Genomic DNA, 16657 nt, shown 5'->3' on the forward strand with positions numbered 1-16657 from the left:
GTTACAGTCACTGCAATTGATAATAAACTTAAAGACCCTTGACAGCAGGTAAATGCTTTGCAACCCTGACCCCCTTCCTCTCACATTACTTAACAACCCTGCAGTTCCAGCATTACATCACCGTCCAAGCAATTGGTTCCTGCATTTTAACTCTCTCCGTGTCTCCTCCGATTAGTAGCAACACAATGATGGGGAAAAACAAAACAAACAAACAGCAAAAAAACAACAGCACAACAAACTACCAAACTTCTCTCAAGTTTGCTGTGCTCCTTGTTTGGGTTTGGTTTGGTCAAAAAAACAGCTTCTGCTGCTGAGAGTTGAGTTTACACGCACCAGAAAACAAACTCTGTTGAAGTGGAAAAGAGAGTGGGAAAGGGGGACTAGGGAGGGGAGGAGGAGAGGAGGAGGAAGGCAACGGGGGTAAAAAAGTATATAGAAATCAGAAAAGGAAAAGAAAATTAAAAACAAACCTCATGGACATCACTGAGCCTGAATTCCCTGCTGAGGTGCAGAACATGAGAGCCCTGGAATGAGTGTATGTAGAACTTGAGCCAAAGCTTAACTAGCCCGAGTGAGTCATATCCTTCCCATTTGATTCCCGTCCAAGTGATGATGTAATGCCCTGGCCCTCTCCCTCCCTCGCTCCGCTCCTCGCTACACTACCTCCCTCCTCCCCTTTTCTCCTTTTTAGCTCAGTGCTGGTGAAGTCACCATTTAAATCTGGCAGAGCTGAAGCAAAAACTTCAATGTAACCAAAACAGCCCCAGGCCAAGTTCCAGACTTACTGAGACTCCGTGGTGCAATTGCCATTGGAAACGAGTAAACAGAGAAAGAAACAGTGCCGCCTCTGAACGGCCTGTGCAGCTGCCTGCCCCAGCACAGGAAAACCCGTGGACGGGGCTGACATGATTGACGGGGGGGCTGATCAGAAGATATTGCACACAAACATGCTCATTCCCGAATGCCCGCGTGGTCCCAGCGTCCGGAAGATCCAGCAGTTGGGAAAGGAGGAGATGGAGCTGGAGACAAGGAGGGCAGCGGAGAAGCCGTGAAGCGGACGCAGCCTGTTTGTGCGGGTCTGGGGAGAACAAATACGCTGCTTTTTACAGCCTATGTGTTTGACTAGGATTTCTCTGCCTTCGCTGCGCAGGGCTGGAACCGAGCCCTCTGTTTTTATAGGATAACTACAGGGCTGTTTCTTGGTGTGCCTGCAAACATACAGGTGCAAGACACTTTCTTTCTCCGCTATTTAAAAAGTACCAGAAAAGTCCCGAGCCGTAGAGCACTGCAAGCTTATAAACCAACTCACTGTAGTGCTGCTGCTATTGCTAACCCTGCATTTAAAACAGTTCCCTCCTGGTGTTTATCTTCCAAGTCTGATATTCATTATTTTTTTGAGGCTAGATAAACTTTCTATGTGGAACTAATAATAATTTTTCAAAATAGAAGAAGCTTTTAATGTGTACAAGCATAAGCTATTGTGGTGCGAAGCGCTCTGCTGCACCGGATTGCATTTTCTAAGTCCTCCTGACCTACGCTACAGTGACTGTGGCTTAAATACCTCCCGTGTCCTCCCCCACAGAGGTTTTTTTCATTGTTCATCATTCACAATTAATTGTAGTCAACACAGTACAAAACAGTTGCTCCACAAAAGAATACAAAGCCTAAGTAGTAGAAATAATAATAATAATAATAATAATAATAATAATAATAATAATAATAATAATAATAATAAATGTTTAAGCAGACCTATCATCCCTCAGCAATCCAAAGACTAACAGTTTCAATGTCAAACTGCAGAGACATAAGCATCTGAAACACTGCAGAGGTATTTAAAAGTGACTTCTTTCTTCATAAACCAGGAACTTCTGCACATTTTACAAAGTCACTCTGTGTCGCGATGTGATATTCAGTTTTCTGACAGTCAATGGATGTATATAGCCCTCAAAATTCAGAAAACAATAGGAAAACATCAAAGCTAATGTGTTTTATTTTCTTCCTTATAATGTTGTGAGTTTATGGAAAAGCAATTTGTATTGCCTAGCGGCATTTTAGAAAAAGCGGGGTTTTTTTGCGGCGGGGAGGATTCATTACTTGATCAAAGCATGGATGCAACAGAGATTATTGTAAAGTGCCAAAGTCTCCTCCTGAGGATGCTCTTATGGTTATAAATTATCTTTAGAATATATTTCTATGGATCAACACCATTAGCTTCAGTCATGGATCAGTCTTGAATTCAAGTAGTTTCAGCCATAAATTCAAAAAATTTTTGTTTAAGGAATACATGATTTTTTACAGACAGAATGAGGAGAAAAAACAAATGTTTACCCCATTCAATTAAAAAAATACAGTTCTCTGCAGCAGGCTGACCTGCTGGATGACATCCTCAATTGATATTGATGCTGCAGCCACTCAGAGTGACACCTTTATCAAGCAAGGCAGCTTTGAATTAGAGGTGATCGGACATAATTATTGCTGGCGCCACTGAAGCCTGTGGCTTGACAGCATCAGATGTGGTTGTTATAAAGTTTGGTCCATTGTGTCAATGGCCTGTATAACTCATTTATGTCTGAATTACCAGCTATTGATTTTTTGTCTTCTGTAATGTAATAAAATAAAAGTTAGATCATTCCTAAAGCTTTCTTTTAATTCCAGCCTTGCTGATAGTTTCATTTTAAGCTCAGCCCACTCCTCCCTCCCTATTTTTAAAAAATGTGACTTCCAACCCTTTTTCTGTGCATGTCTAAGAGGTCATTTTCCCTCCCTCCTCCTTTTCATTTGGTCCTCTTACATTTACACTGCTGGATTACATAGCTTATACTTATCCAGTTATGCCACCGCCATCACTATAAACTTTGTCATGGGCTCAGGACAGATCCCTGGGTCTGAACAGCTTTAAACTGAGGGGGAATGTGGCTACAGGCGAGGCACAGAGGGAAGGAAGGAAGCTGTCACCAAAGAGAGAAACTATTACCCTGAGGAACCCAAGTTACCTGAGGCTGCTTGTGCATACACACCCATTCCTGCAGCCTTTGTCAGTGAACCAACCTCTTCTCACCCTTCTGAAAGACCCATACTTCCACCACCCTGCTCTATTCGGAGCAAAATGCAACCAAAAAGATGATGCAGGAGCTGCAGTGCAGTTCACTGTCCTCCCGAGGCTTCAAGCACTTGCCTGGCAGCTGCGCTCTCTCCAAAAGAAAACTTTGTTCACTAGAAACAAGAGCAGACCCATTGTCCATCTGTGAGCATCTTCATCAAAATATTACAGGAGTGACTGCGTTTGTATGGCAAATGGCCCTTTCAATTATTATTACCTGCATAGACACAAGTCAGAACAATTAAACTGCCTTGAAAATAGCCTTTGTCTAATACAAGATATTACCAGAAGTTAAAGCATTTTCTTAAATGAACAAGAAAGAACTAAGCAGCCTGAATTGCCGACCATTTTTTAATTATGTGCTGACACTGAACTCCCAATTTAAGAAGCAAACTGCTTTAAAACAGAACTGCTCAAAAGGAGTTAAAAACTTAGTTGTGCTTGCTGGTGGGAACACAAAAGGTTCTTTCCAGTCAGGTATTTCCAAGGCCTATTGATTTTTTCTTCCCCCTAACAGGAAACACTGTTTTCCCATTTTCCTTCCTGTGACAGACCAGTTAATGATAAAGAGTGTCCTGTGCTCAGAGGAAATTCCACTTGCATGCAAGAGCTCCTTCTTTATCTGTTTACTTGTCTGTTTTTATTTCTCCCCCCACTCCGCCCCCATCCTTCAATTTCCATGTTCAGCCGTGCTCAAGAATAGGGCTGTTGTGATGAGAGTTGTGAGATGTTTTAATTCTGATGGGAGCCTTCTTCAAAGCAGTGTCCTGGCCAGCACAGTTATGACTCCAGCTTAGCTGTCTAGTTCAGGAATGCTTGCAACACCCTCCCTGCAGCATGTTTCATCCTTGGGGAAAGGGTGGTGGGGCACACCACAGATGTTTGGTGTAACAGAAACTCAACAAAAATCACTGCTCCTGCCGAAAGTTTCCAGTCTGAACAAGCAGAAAGCTCTGAATTTCAAGAGCCCAAATGGATTATCACACTGGGATTATCTCAAAAGCTTATTGTAACAGGGAACTGGGTGTACTACAGTTGAGATTGTGGATGGACAAATCATCAGTTCTACATGCATTTTAGGTGAGTGTATCACATCCAGCCTTTGGGACTGACTTGTGCTTATTTTATCACTGGCCCAAAGCATCAGCTAAGACCCTATCTGTGGATGAAAGCAGTATAGCCTGATTATTTTTTTCTCCGTTGCCTGGCTCTCAAAGAGGCTTGATTAAGAAAATATTCTGTAATAATGGTCCTACACTCAGGAAAGTCTCATTTTATTCTGACATTATTTTTCATTTCTAACCCAAGAGCCTTACAGTCCCTGTGGAATTAAAGAGGCCAGACAATTTCAAGGTTAAATAAGCTTTAATGACTATCACATGTATGGAACCTTAAACCCAGTATTAAAAATTATTTTTTTAAAGTGGCATCTCTTCCTTTTTTAATTTAAAATAACCATCCAGGTGGTTTCCTAAGGATTTCTTTGCAAATTGCTTCCAGTGAACCTTTTCAGTTACAGACCACTGCAAACCCATGTGGTGTTACTCAGTGTTCAGTTCAACTTGGGTGTCCCGTGTTTATGTAGTGGACAGAGGGACTGTCTGCAGAAGTGCCTACACATGGAGACTGTGAGGTCTGAGCAGGCTAGCTGTCACTAGCAAGGATACAAGAAAGTTTCAGCAGAACTTAAGTAAGGCAGGGTTAAGACTGTTTTTTTTCAAATTGTTAATGATATAGTGGGACACATATTCCCAGGTCACTTGAGTGCTTCAGAAAAAGCCATTCTTCTTTAAGTAGATTCAGATCAGAGTGCTCAGCATTGAGCTGTATCAGAGGTAGAGCAGGCTTTTCTATGAGCTCTCCAAATTCTTATGAAATAGAATATCTGGAAATAACCTTTGTGAGGACTGCCCCAGATTTCTTGTGCATAGCACTGTAAGAAACTGGATTTGACTAAGTCTAAAAGAATCCTGGAACAAAGTTCTTCCTTTCTCACTCAGATGCCCAAACATACTGCTAAGTTAGAAACACACTACTGAAAATATTTCAGCAAGAAGAACTAGCAAGAGTTTGAGTCCAACAGCTCTGGAGACAGGTGCTCTGTGACCATCCATGGAGATGTGCAATGGGCATGATGGCTGAGAGACCTCCCCATGGCATTTTTGCAATACACCTTAACCCAAATCTTTTAGAACAATCTCAAGATAAGAAGCCTTTCCCCAGTGACAGTCCTAAGCAGGTTAATGCCCGTTGGCGTAATGGTTTTGGTTTTGTTCTTTTGGTTTTTGTTTGTTTAGTTGGTTTGGTTTGGGATTTTTTTGCTGGGGACACACAACCACTGGGAAATTGAATTGCCTACTTATTATACACTTGCCAAATAGCTGCGGGCCAGTGATGAGCGGCTGACCTGGAAGTGAAGAGCTCTGTATCCAATTACATATCACTGAGTCATCCAGTCCGAGCAGCCAGCTATTTTATTACAGCTGTAAACCACAAATACCTAAGACGAATAATGCAGTAATTTATGCAAAATAATAAATAATGCTTTACATTCTGCTAGAACCTTTCACCCTGAAAGATCCCAAAGCACCTTGAAGGCCAGCCATAAAAAGGCATGCAGTGCAATCACCCTTGATGTGGGATATGGCAGCCAGCCAGAAAACAGTGCAGGAGTGCAGAGGGGAGATGTTGACTAAGGACAGAAGTAAACTACTGCAATTATTTTTAAAATGCTGTGTAATCTTTAATATTCATACATAATGAACAGGGGGTTCCCTTCCCCCACTGTGATTCTAATTACTCTAATGGATAATTAGAATATGCTGGTTGATAAATGGAGGCACTGCTATTTTTAGAGTTGCTTGAAGATGCCTTGCCATCCATGTACCCTAAATATTTTGACCCCAGATCTCAGATGTCTTAATTTTTAGTGTGAAACTCTACAGGCTTTGTCTTGGACCCAGTTTCAAACTTGCATTACATACAGTCACAGCTGAAATCTTATAAGAGGGAAAGGATATAGTTTTGATGTTATTTCCCCTCTGTACTTCTAACAGACAGAAAGGTAGGCTCAAATTGCAAAATCTAGATTAAAAGAGCAAACTCATATGCTCTAATTAAATATGTGCTGTGAAGCACAGTATGGTAAGCTCTGAATAATAGTACAGATTAGGTCTAAACCAAATTTTTGTCTTTCCCTAAAGTGTCTTCTTCATGCATTTTTGTTAGCCCTCATCTTTGTTTTTCAGCATGAGAACAATAATTAATATTCTAATGAAACTTTTAAAAAAAAAGAAACAGGCAAAGATCTGGAACTCAGTTCCAATTGGAAAAGGAGAGTGCTGGGACTCAGGTCACCATTATTACAGATTATTACACTGTTATCTGATAAAAACATACACAAGATACCTTGTAAAGATACGTCCTCTTTTGCTAGTAATCCAGCTTGTAGTACAATATTTCCTCTATGAAGATAAACAGCTAGAACTGACCACTAGGAAATGTTTGCTGGACGCTTACTGGACAAACTGACTTAAGCTCTGAAGTTCCATGAATTACAGGTAGCCAAATTATTCTGCTGGTCCTGTCTCATACTCAAGCACAACATTTACACCATTCAATCACTATAAGCACAATGAGAATTCATGATTGAAGTGGTACCATTTTGAACTTGGCTCTGTCCAAAGATCTGAATTTAATTTACATCCAGCATCTTGACACCTAAACTCCAGCCTCTTTTAGTACATATTAGAAATTTTCAATGCTTCTTAAAAAACAAAGAAGTCTGCTGCTCAGAGACTGAGATTGTGGCCACAAGGGCCAGCCTGCAATTCTCTGTTTGCAGTGACTTCCCTTGAAACATAACGTTATATAAAGTTTCCAGCATAACAACTCAGCGATAAGAATTAAAACTCTCTCATTGATAACATAAAATTGTTACATGATTAGACACCTTATTTTAAAAGGGAAAACCTATTGTCTTGGGGTTTTTGTTTTTGGTTTTTTTTTGTTTGTTTGTTTTTAATTGGTAATGGGAGTTAAACAGGAAATCCTAGTTCAGTTTCCTTCATAGTAACTTCTCCAGTCACAGATTCATTATCTGAGAGATCCTTTCTGAAATCAGGTGAGGTCCATCTGTACCCACTTATGTTTTTAGGATTTACATACTATGTTTAGTCCTCCAGTGCTTTTCTTCTGGAAATGTGTGGCTATCTATTACATCTAAACATATTAAAACCTAACAGATCTCTCACAGACACTCACACCAATCGTTTCAGGACTCTGAAAGGAAAACATCTGCATTTTACTGACATCAGAGTTACACCACCAGTTTAATTGTAATGATAAATGAAAGAGAAATTATTTCTAACTTCACTTCCACATTTGGAGGGGCAGGATGCTGCTTTACTTTTAACATCAGTTTCTATGAAGGAAAACATACAGCTTTTCTACTCTTGCATAAAAGCCAAAAAAACCCCTTCAGAATAAAAAAAAAAAATCTAGCTACAAAACATGCATGTGCACTGAAATACCCAGTAAGTACATATTCACACAAACGATGTCTACTAGATTTACACATGGAGCAGTTGTCTACTTGGATTCCTTCTAACACTAGCCTGTTCCTGCCACTGTACAAGACCAAATGGTGATGCTTGTCCTTAGTGATTGCAGCCCACGTCAATGAGACACTTCTGCAAATTCTGTGTTGGAAAAATTGCACTGGCATGCTGGCATCCCTGGTGACTTTTCACATAAGGACAGAAGATTATTTTTCTGTTGAAAAATGAACCACAGTCAGCTCAATTTTAAAAACCCCAATAAGCTAGAATTTTAAGTTGTTTAGATGGAGAAAAAGATTATTATGGAAACAGGATAAACAGATTAAAACAACAGTGACTAACTCATCTGAGAACCTGCAGAGTTCACTTACAGCCCAAGATTCCCCTTAACATAAGAGGACACTTCTGTGAATATTGCTGAATAGTTTTGATGTAAAAGAAGCAGCACCAAAATCAGTTTCCCCACTTAACTGGGATATGTCCCTCCAGGTTTTAATCTGCAATACCCAAGCCTTTACTGGTTTTCTCCTGTCTCCCCAAAACTTTCCCTTTTTTTCCTCCTTCCATGTAGCTTGAATTTAGTTTCTTAGAATTTAGAAATTTTCTACTGTCTTTGTCTTTCATGTTCAAGCTTTTGTGTGTTAATTATTCTGCATGGAGATGCCAAGCTGAATTCAGCTTGAAACCACTTCAGGGCTTATATATTCTTGTAATTGCTTCATAACTGGAACATATGTCTCACCACCCTGGACGTCAATAGTTGCAACATCATTTTCTCTGGCTTTTACCAATGCAATTTTACCTCTTTCATATCTGGCCAGACTCCTGCTGCAAAGACCTTTTCCCAACCCTTTGTGTTGAACATGCCAATGTAATCCCTTAATCAGTTCAGTCTTTCTTCCTGAAGTTACTTTCTTTCAGTTTCAAGACCCTTGGTAACCCACTTTGCTCCACCTTCCCTAGCATGTTTTCATCAGTATTAAAAGTCAGCTCCAGATCAGGCCACCATGTCAGCCTAATACCACCCAATGCCTCTGGAAAGCCATCTTCCAGATGCATTGTTCTTTAAGAGTGCTGGTGCCTAGAAAATGAGCAGACCACCACAGAAGCTTGCTGCCATTCCACAACAGCTTAGCCCTATCCATGAGCCCTCCTCCTACATAGCCATTTCTGGATGGTGAGCTTGTGCTTCTTCTAGAAATTTTTATTAGTCCCCCCAGGCACAGCCTTGCATTTTTTAATATTGAATTTCATTCCATTGCCATTACCTCAGTACTCAAAGCTCATCCAGGATTTTTAGGCTGGTTTATTCTTTTCTTTTTGGTACGATATCCAGGTCCTTCTCTGTATTGCCAATGTCTCCAAATCCTGCGTCACCAGCAATACTTGTTATACTTGCATTACCGTCATTAATGAAAATGCTAAACAAAATCAAGACTGTACTGAACATTGTGTGGCTCCACAAGCAGCCTCCTCCAACCTGACACTTATCAACACCACCCAGTTCTTTCCCTTCCAGCAAGCCCCATTTTTAAGCATGCTGAATGAAACCTACCTGCCCTATTTCCTAGAGCAGATTCCCCCACATTAGCTGTAGCTGCTGAGCAGTCTGCAGCTGTCAGCAGCTTTTACTGAGTGGGAATTTGTCAGCGCAAATAACAGTGCAGGACAAAGTTTACCCTTATTTACCAATTCACTCCCAGCCCTGCTTGAAATTTCTCTTAGCTGACAGTGTGGGATAAGCAACCTTTTGGAAAGTTTTGAAGAGAATAAATGTTTTAATTACGATGGAGATAAGTAGGATTAATACTACTGAAATATTTAAGCAACAATTCAGATGTCTGCTGCCTCTCAGCACTTTTGTCAGAGGACTTTTGTGTCTGCGCCCCACAGACTTGAGAAGCCCCCCATGTCGCTGCGTGCCATTCTGCTCCGCTTACACTCATTACTAGGCAGTATCATTATGTAGAATTTTCAGTGTTCCTAAAAGGGATTTCAGGAATGCCACAGCAAAAAATGGATGGTTTGTTTACTTGATTAATGCCGTGATCTATGATTACAAATCTGTCTACTGTTGCTTTCACAGGAAATTATTTCAAGAACTTCACTTCTGGGTGTTGCTTAACATCCAGCACCGACTCCACTATAAACTCATACACATGATTTATCTGGTGGCTAGCATGTGTGGGAGGAAAGATCTAGGAGTCTGACAAAACTCCTTGCTCCCTCTAACTTTCAGGCCATGAGATGTAGAAATCTAGACCATTACACTCCTAAGCCTGTTTGTAAATCCTCAGCCAATGCAAACTATTAATATTGAGCTAAGTGAGTGCGAAATGAAAGTGATTAGGCACATCATTTTTTTAAAAAAATTCATACGCACATGTTTTACCAGCTCTAAATGTTAAACCAGCCGATTACATCATGCCAACACAGTTAAAAAGATTCCAAGGTAACCTAGGGAACTGTTTTTACTAAATAACAACCGAGTCCCTTAATTTAATATCAATTCACACAAAATGCTTACATTTAGCTTAATCCCCCTCCACGGCAATCTCGTGCTGCAATGCCACGCTGTCTGTTCACAGCGGCAGGGATGCTCTTGCCGTCGGTTCGTAGGGCAAAGCTCTCCGGGGACTGCAGCGAGGCTTTCTCAGATGAGGGGCCCTTGTCTGTTCTATTTGCTATTCTTGGTGGCCTGCCAGCAGCCTCAAATTTGGCAAGGTTCAGAGCACAAGCTACAGTCGGGTTGCTTGATTATCATGAATGTTATTATTTTTATTGGTCTGTTAATATGTTTTCAGTTTGCTGTGGTTTAATTTTGCTTTGGATGTCCATGTTGGCTATTCTGTGTATCCAGCCTAAGGAGACATAAGTATGGGCATCCATCACAGTCATCATCTAACTCTTGCCCAGGATGGCTCATACAATTCTTGTTTCTTTATATTTTGGAGGCCAAATAATGAAATCTCTATGCAGTTGCATCTGATTCCTTAGTTGGTCACCATTTCCAGGGTGCTCAAAAAAAAAGGTATTAAATAACTGCAAGTACTATTAAAAGAAATGGAAGCTGGAGGTGCCCAAAAGCAGCTTCAGGGATTTAGTCAAATGAAAGCTGACCAGGTAAACACAAAGCAAAATGAGAATTAATTTCAGGATATGACTGGTGTGATTTCACCTGCCTTGCTGCTGTGCTTGTAATATGCATATGTAGGAGCATGTATCTCACAAACACACACCTAGATAACAGATATTATCATATAGAACGCATTATACATTTATAATAAATGTGACTATGTAAAAAGATAAGGCTGACTTAAAAGAAAATTGCAGGATGAATGACATTAGAACTTATGTTTACAGTTGCATCTTCATTTTCATTCTATCTCCCTTTTTTAGATACTTTTAAAACCTTCCAAAACTTTCCCTTTTTAGGCTGAAATACTGCAGGCCTGGTCTTTGCCAGATAATGAATATTTTAAAAAATATTTCCTTAAATGATTTTGTCTGTCTTTTATGTGGACAGTGAAAAGTGTAAAGAGTTGTTCAGTCAGAAACCCTGGGAACTGAAATTTGAACTTTGCCATGAAAACAGTACACTAAAAAAAATGCTTTAGAGAGCATTGATAAAAATTAGGGGACTTTTGTTGAAGCGCTTCAAAGTTCTGTTATGTTTAGCCCAATTATGTTTTCTACAACTTTTCTTGCTGAGTTTTAAATCATGCACCTAAGAAAAACAACTCTAATTTTCATTTCAGCTAACCTGGTTTCCATAAAAAATTTATAGGGACTAAGAGAAAGGTCTGTAAAGTGCAGAGTGCTAGTGAATTTAGAAAGAAGCACAGATGAGAGACAGGCTGATATACCGTCTGGAACTCTGCTCAGCTCGTTCACAAGAAATGTTTTCATATAAGAGCTTTCTGTTTTGTCTTCTTCACACATACATTTGATCTAATCTGTTGGCTCTCCTAGTCTACGATACCAATTTTATTCTTCCTGTTCTCACTTACTCAGTCTACTCCAGGCTACATCTGTGGCCTCCCTAGTCCTTCTGCTCCCTTCCACCCCATCGCTTCCCATACAATTAAAAATACCAGCACCTTGAAGCCTCATTCTTCTTTTTCCTGAGGAAAAACTCCCAACTTAGTTCACTAAACCACTGCTCTTTTTTTCAAATCCCACCCAACTCATGTCCTTCATACTGCCTATCTGCCTTGAGCTAATAAGTGGCAAAACCAGCACAAGGAACCACCAGAATTATTTTTTCCACCTAAACGTATTTTCATTGAGCTAAGCTTTCTTTCCTGCAAAAGAATCTGCTCTTGCTCTGCAGTCTTGCCTCTCAGTAGCCTCGCAAGCAAAATTGTCTCATTTGGAAACAGCCAAGCCCACCGTACCTTTACAAACTGCTTTAAAAAATGTGGGTTTAGCATGTGCCAGGTAACACTGTAGGCTGCAGGTAGAAAGTGAACTGAAGGGTCAAAGAAGGGATATAAACAGAATAAAATAATAAGGACCATTTTTCTCATCAGAATAGTCTCAATGACAGAGAAAATTCAGAATTCGTATGTTTTACAGTGTAAACTGTTGCTAAAAATGTTTTTTCAAACATTTACCACAAGGTGCCAGCAGTTCTTTAATGCTTTTTTATTTTCAATTCCTGCTGTATACACTCAAAGCAGGGGTACAAAGAGGCAAAGACTTCAGACAGGGAAGTCATAAGGGATATTAATGCCAGGATCAGAGACCGTTCATATAGAACAAGAACCACATAAACTAGAAAAAAAAAAAAAAAAGAAGAAGAAAAAAAAAAAAGGATTAAGGTCAGGTTTAGTGATTTGTACAGAGGTATAAAGTGTGCCAGTTTGTGGTGTTCTGGGATTTATTCATACTTTTGAAACCAGACCAACTATAGTAGTCCAGCCTATAGTGAGGATACTCAGCTACAGCGTCTCTTTTGTCTAGATCTTATCACCTACAAAAATGAAAGAGTAAATACCTTATGCAGTATAACAGTAATCACTTTCTTCAGATTACAGCCCCTCCTAATATTAGGAGACTTACACCATACTGCTGTAAGCCACCTATTGGGTGTCTTCCGTAGAATGAGAAAATGAGGTGTTCTGTGCAAATCTATCTACCTTTTGTAGATGTATTAATAATAAAATAGCAGTCAGGACTTATTGCAGACAAGTGGAAATGCACTGTAATTAATGTTAGCTGAATAATGTTGATCCTAGTCCTCACTAATGTTAGATATAAACAACCATGTTGGTGAATATCTACTAACCTTTAAGTATCAAGAACAGATTTTCAACAGTGAAATCAGAATAATTCAGTACTGAAAGTGCAGAACTTAAAAAAGGCTGCCTTCCCAATCTGTTCTACTACATCTTCAATCATATAGCTATAACATGAAAGTTTATTACAAAAATTACCTGAGAGTATCCATACATGTTATATACACTCACTTAAGTCTTTCTATTTTATATATATGCAGTTCTTTCCACTCAGAAAGGGTCACAAAGCAATTTACAAACAATATATGCAGAACTAACTTGGGACATTTAATGCAATATGGTCTCCCTTCATAGAGATACATGACTAAACATCCCCAATGAGTAATATGGCCAGCAGCCATAACAGCCTCAGGCTGTGATCTGGTCTGCTCTCACAAGCTAAACAGGGCTGGTCTTGGCCAAATGCATTTGGGAGCCCTCCAAGGAAATCCCAGGGTGCTTCAGGAAGCAGAGCTGGTGATTCAGTAGGTGGCACGCTTCCCCTGGAGCCAGCACTGAACCAACCCCTCCAAGGGAAACTGGTAGGTGCAACACAATTAACCAAATGGGATTTCAGGCAGGAGACCTCAGCTGAGACTGGTCATTTGTCACACTGTCATGATTTATTAGCAGTGCTATGGATTCTGCAATTAAAAACAAAGAAGTCATTGCTGCTGAACAGTCCCCTCTCTGCAGAGATCCTTTAGTTCAGGGAAGTTCAAAGAATTTATTTCTAGCTTTTCCAGTTGCAAAGATTTTGTTTCAAATGGGAACCACCTGTAAGTGTTGCTGGGCTTTTTGGTCCTCACCAGTACAAAGTGAATTTGTTATCTCCTACCCGCATTTTTAAACACAGGTGTGCAAATAATTTCTTCCATCTCAGCATCAGAAGGTCTCCTTTGAAGTATCACATCCACTCCTAGGCACTGTTCCTAGCTAAAGGTGGGCCAGCCAGAGAGAGCTCTCTGGACAGCTTGAGAAACTTTTGAAGTCTAGAAAAGAGGACTAAGGACAGACTGAGCAGGTTGGTTGAGCTACAAAAGACAAGACAGGGATCGGACATAATACATTTTCAAATACACAAGAGGCTGCTGAAGACAGAAATAAGAAATAACCTTTCTTCCTATCTATATTGAGTAGAACCAAAAATAAAAGGAACTTGAATTTGCATCAGGGAGGGTTCAGGTTAGACTGAAAGCAAACTTGTCTCAAAGCAAATACAGCTAAGCACAGCAATAGGATGTGTGCTCTGCATTTCTGGAGGTTGTCAAAAACACATTAGAGATATTTCTGTCAGAAATGATGTAGATGTTACTTAATCCTACTTTGGGCACAGGACTGGATGAACACTTGAAGTCCCCTCCAGCCACATAGCTCAATGATTCCATAATTTTTATGAAAGCAAAAGATTTATAGCTTCGGCATTACAGATTTCTTCCTATTTATATTAAGTTTAAAGTAATAATAATTCCACCCCACCAAAAAAAAAAAAGCTTAAATCACATCACATTTGACAGCCTTAAAAAACTGTGCCATGACTTTAGGGGGATGACAGCAAAAATTACACATTCTTAAAAATTTTAAGCAAAATTAATCTTATGATCTTGTTCTTCTTTTATATAGACAAAACCAGAGCTATACACTGTTCTTTCCTTGAAAAGTCCTGGAGAAGAGCTGAATTTCACATCTGAGTCAACAAGCAATGCCATGAATGATGAAGAATCTACTAATGCTTGGAGAACTGTCAGATCACTTTTTATTTAAAGAAGAGGTAAAATAGGGGCAAAGGGGAAAAGAAAGACACTCCCTGAAGCATAAGTATGACCTCCACAAACACACCAACTTTTCCTGGAGGCTTCTTCATCAATTGGGTACCTGGTGAGCTGCTGAGTTCAGGGTAGTTTGGGTCTCACCTCTGGAGCAAAAGTTACAGTGCTGGTATTAACTGATCCCACTTTTAGCTGATAGGGCCTCTTGCACCCTGCATTAAAAAAATCTAATCCCAGAGAATATATTGCTAAAGTCCAGCTAATACACCCCTGAAACTTCCTTCCCTTTCCCTATTATTTTTTTTATTTTTTTAATATAGGCAAAAAAGTACAGAGCTACTCAGTGATTCAGAAGAGATCTTTGCCGAGTTATTTTTTGGGGAAGGCCATGTGGGTAGATCATTTCCACATCAGAGAGAGATTAACAGGAAGCATATAAACATAATAAGAAGAAAGGTTTAACACAGCCTGAGCAGTACTGGCATGTGGCCCCAAGAAAAAGCGTGCTTTTGGGTCAGGATGCTGAGTACAGGGGTCAGTGGCTACAGAGGGGAAGCCATCCTTGGTCCTTTGCTCCCCATGCTCATGAGAAAAGGACCTAATTTCCTGCAGTAGAAACAAATACATTGAAATACTCCTGATCCCTTCAACAATTCATTTACTAATTCAGAACTACAATAAAGCCCCTCAGGTTTTGCTTGGCAACCTGTGTCAAAGCAGAAAAAAAAATCATGAATGCCAGTAAATTAAATTTCTTATAAACCTTAAAATGCACTTTCCCTGTGACTTAGGAAAACGCTTTCAAAATGTAGACAGGACATGTATCTGCTAATTGCCTTTGTTAGTTTGCAGGCACATAATCAGATTTGTTAGAAAAATAGCCTCACAGGAGATGGCAGAGTTTATTCTTCAATGAATGGCTCTTAACTGAGATTTACAGTACAGACAGATTACAAGCTTTACTTTCTCTACAGAAACAAAGAATAGAGCCCTTCTAAACAAAATATTCAAACAATTCAAGAGCCTAAAGAAAGAAAGGTCTCTCTTCTTGGCTAGACAGTTTTGATACCTTAATGACTGTAACATTTTAACAACTGTGGGAAAACTGACATTAAAAAAATACCCAGCCCAGCAACATGGTCTGTGTACAACATCTTTGAGCTCTTATATTTTATTAGCAATTTGGATTCATTACTGCTTTAAGGAGGAAGGAAGGGAGGTAGATGTTCTTGAGAGCTGTTTCTCTAAATGTATTAACCAGAGATTTCCAAGCACGATTTAATATAACACAACTCAACCCTGAAAAACTGGCTAACGGGTGAGATGTCACCATTTATCCCTTCATTGAAATTCATGCTCCGACACAAGAGGTCAAAGCAGGTATTTGAGCGATCTTCCTTATGAAAATGAGATAACCTCCTTTCATCCCAAAGCCTGCTCGGATCTTGGCCCCCTCCCTCCCTTCCAGCCCGACGCGAGGCGGCAGCTCACGGTTACCACACTGTCACCTTCCTTTTGAATTATGACGCTCTGAAAGAGCGCTGGAGTATTTAATAGCCTGAGATCACAGGCTCTCCTGACACAATACTTAACCAGGTTCTGCCTTTCTTTCAGTGTGCTCATTATTTGCACATGGTCTATGACATCCAGGGAGAATATGTTATCACAGAAGTTCTCTTTTCTCCCACTGTTTGCTCTTCCATTGTATTTATCTCCCTTACCTGACAGGTTCTTGACTGTACTGTCAATTTTCTCAAAAAAAGAGCATTAGCACAGATTTGGGAGGCCCTGTTCGCTAATCTTTTAGGAATCCTAAGGTGCCCTTTAGGATTTAAAGCAAACACTGAAGCCTGAAAATGACTTATGTTCTGAAGCTCAACACCCACCTCCTGATTATCCCATTAGAAATCCCTCGAAGTCTGTGTTCAGACTTCATCAGTCTCAGCTAGT

The 16657-nt window shown here is 40.0% G+C and overlaps 1 protein-coding gene across 7 annotated transcripts in view; it reads right to left on the minus strand.

Moving 5' to 3' along the window:
- Positions 1–16657, minus strand: part of CREB5 (cAMP responsive element binding protein 5) — a 260643-nt gene that overhangs the window by 102899 nt on the left and 141087 nt on the right. Inside the window, exon 1 of one of the 7 annotated variants that reach the window (XM_082046231.1) lies at positions 471–522. The exons of the other annotated variants lie outside the window; for them this stretch is intronic. Within the exon in view, the coding sequence (XP_081902357.1) occupies positions 471–517 (47 nt within the window). The 5' untranslated portion in view covers positions 518–522. Of the gene's footprint in view, positions 1–470; positions 523–16657 lie in introns of those variants that run through there. 7 annotated transcript variants of the gene reach the window in all.

The sequence above is a fragment of the Streptopelia decaocto genome, assembly GCF_964273445.1.
Source record: "Streptopelia decaocto genome assembly, chromosome: 2".
Lineage (NCBI taxonomy): Eukaryota > Metazoa > Chordata > Aves > Columbiformes > Columbidae > Streptopelia > Streptopelia decaocto.